A 1207-nucleotide genomic window follows, 5' to 3' on the forward strand; every position below is an offset into this window, starting at 1 on the left:
CCAATGTTGTTCTTACCATTTGTGAACTTTGGCTCTCTAACCGACATGAGAAAAATAATCTCTTTTTTTCACCCGCATATACATACATTCATTCGATTTACATTATCGATCTGTTTATTATCGTATTAGCGCAGCAACTCACCGTCCACCTGCTCATTACCTGTACTTTGAAAAACCGCCGCTTATAAGACCACAAGTAACAAGTGGTCCGAAATCCTCCCATCCGGCACCCTTTTATTCTTCATCTTAGAAACATAAACAAATATCATCAAGGTTAGTCGAAGCTATGACTAAGGACTGACGCGGCTGACAGGAGTTGCCTATGAGGCTCCGGTGGCCGACAGCAGCTCGTGTCATATCCGTTGTCCAGAGTCGGAAAGCTGACTAACGTTCTCCCGACCTCCTCTCACAGACGCTCGGTGCTATCATTTAACTCCTATGTACGTAATGTATGGGGGGATTTGCGTGTGTTTACGGGTCTGATATCGCGTCGTAGAGGTGGTATGTGACGGGGTACTTCTACTGTGATGTCGGAGGCAGCGCGGATTGAGGAGTAAATGCTTGGGTGTTATTTATGTCTGCTTCCTGTGTGCTGCTATCGAAACACCGTTAAAGTTACGCTGATGTCAAGCAGTTGGCGCTGGTCCTTCGTGGGTGACGCTCGTGGTTCTGGGGGCAGCAGACCGCCTGGCACTCCGGCTCTCGTTCTCGTGACGTTTGACCTCGTTCTTCTTGTTCTTCTTTTCGTATTGCCTTTTGTGTTGTGATGTGAAACGTGCTGGAAAATGAGATTGATCATTCGCGAAAATAGTGATGACATATTTGCAAGAGATCAAATAAAGTGGACATTCTACAGGAGAAGACAGAAACACCAAGACACTTATGAAAGATTTTCCAAACCTATCCCCAAATTGCATTTATCTTAAAAGTGTCTCCCTACATAAATAAAACCAAATAACCATCACAGCCGACAATAAATAAACAGATAGATACCCACACCTCTAGCAGATAACAGAGAGGAATGAGCGACAAGACAGCCCTCCTTCTGACCTCGATTTCGACCTCCGCGATGGCTGACGACCAGGAGCCTCTCTCGGCGCCGAACTGGGCTCTCCTGCTGACCGCCGTCGCCGCGATCATCATCTCCATCCTGGGATTCTTCGGTAAGTCCTGGGGGGGTGATTCTTGTGCCTCTGGTAATGGGAGT

The 1207-nt window shown here is 47.1% G+C and overlaps 1 protein-coding gene across 1 annotated transcript in view; it reads left to right on the top strand.

Annotated features, from left to right (window-relative positions):
- Positions 1-1207, top strand: part of LOC119592943 (protein trapped in endoderm-1-like) — a 24501-nt gene that overhangs the window by 12469 nt on the left and 10825 nt on the right. The window contains exon 2 of the mRNA XM_037941835.1: positions 1009-1163. Within this exon, the coding sequence (XP_037797763.1) occupies positions 1022-1163 (142 nt within the window). The 5' untranslated portion in view covers positions 1009-1021. The remainder of the gene's footprint in view (positions 1-1008; positions 1164-1207) is intronic.

The sequence above is a fragment of the Penaeus monodon genome, chromosome 31 (assembly GCF_015228065.2).
Source record: "Penaeus monodon isolate SGIC_2016 chromosome 31, NSTDA_Pmon_1, whole genome shotgun sequence".
Taxonomy (NCBI): domain Eukaryota; kingdom Metazoa; phylum Arthropoda; class Malacostraca; order Decapoda; family Penaeidae; genus Penaeus; species Penaeus monodon.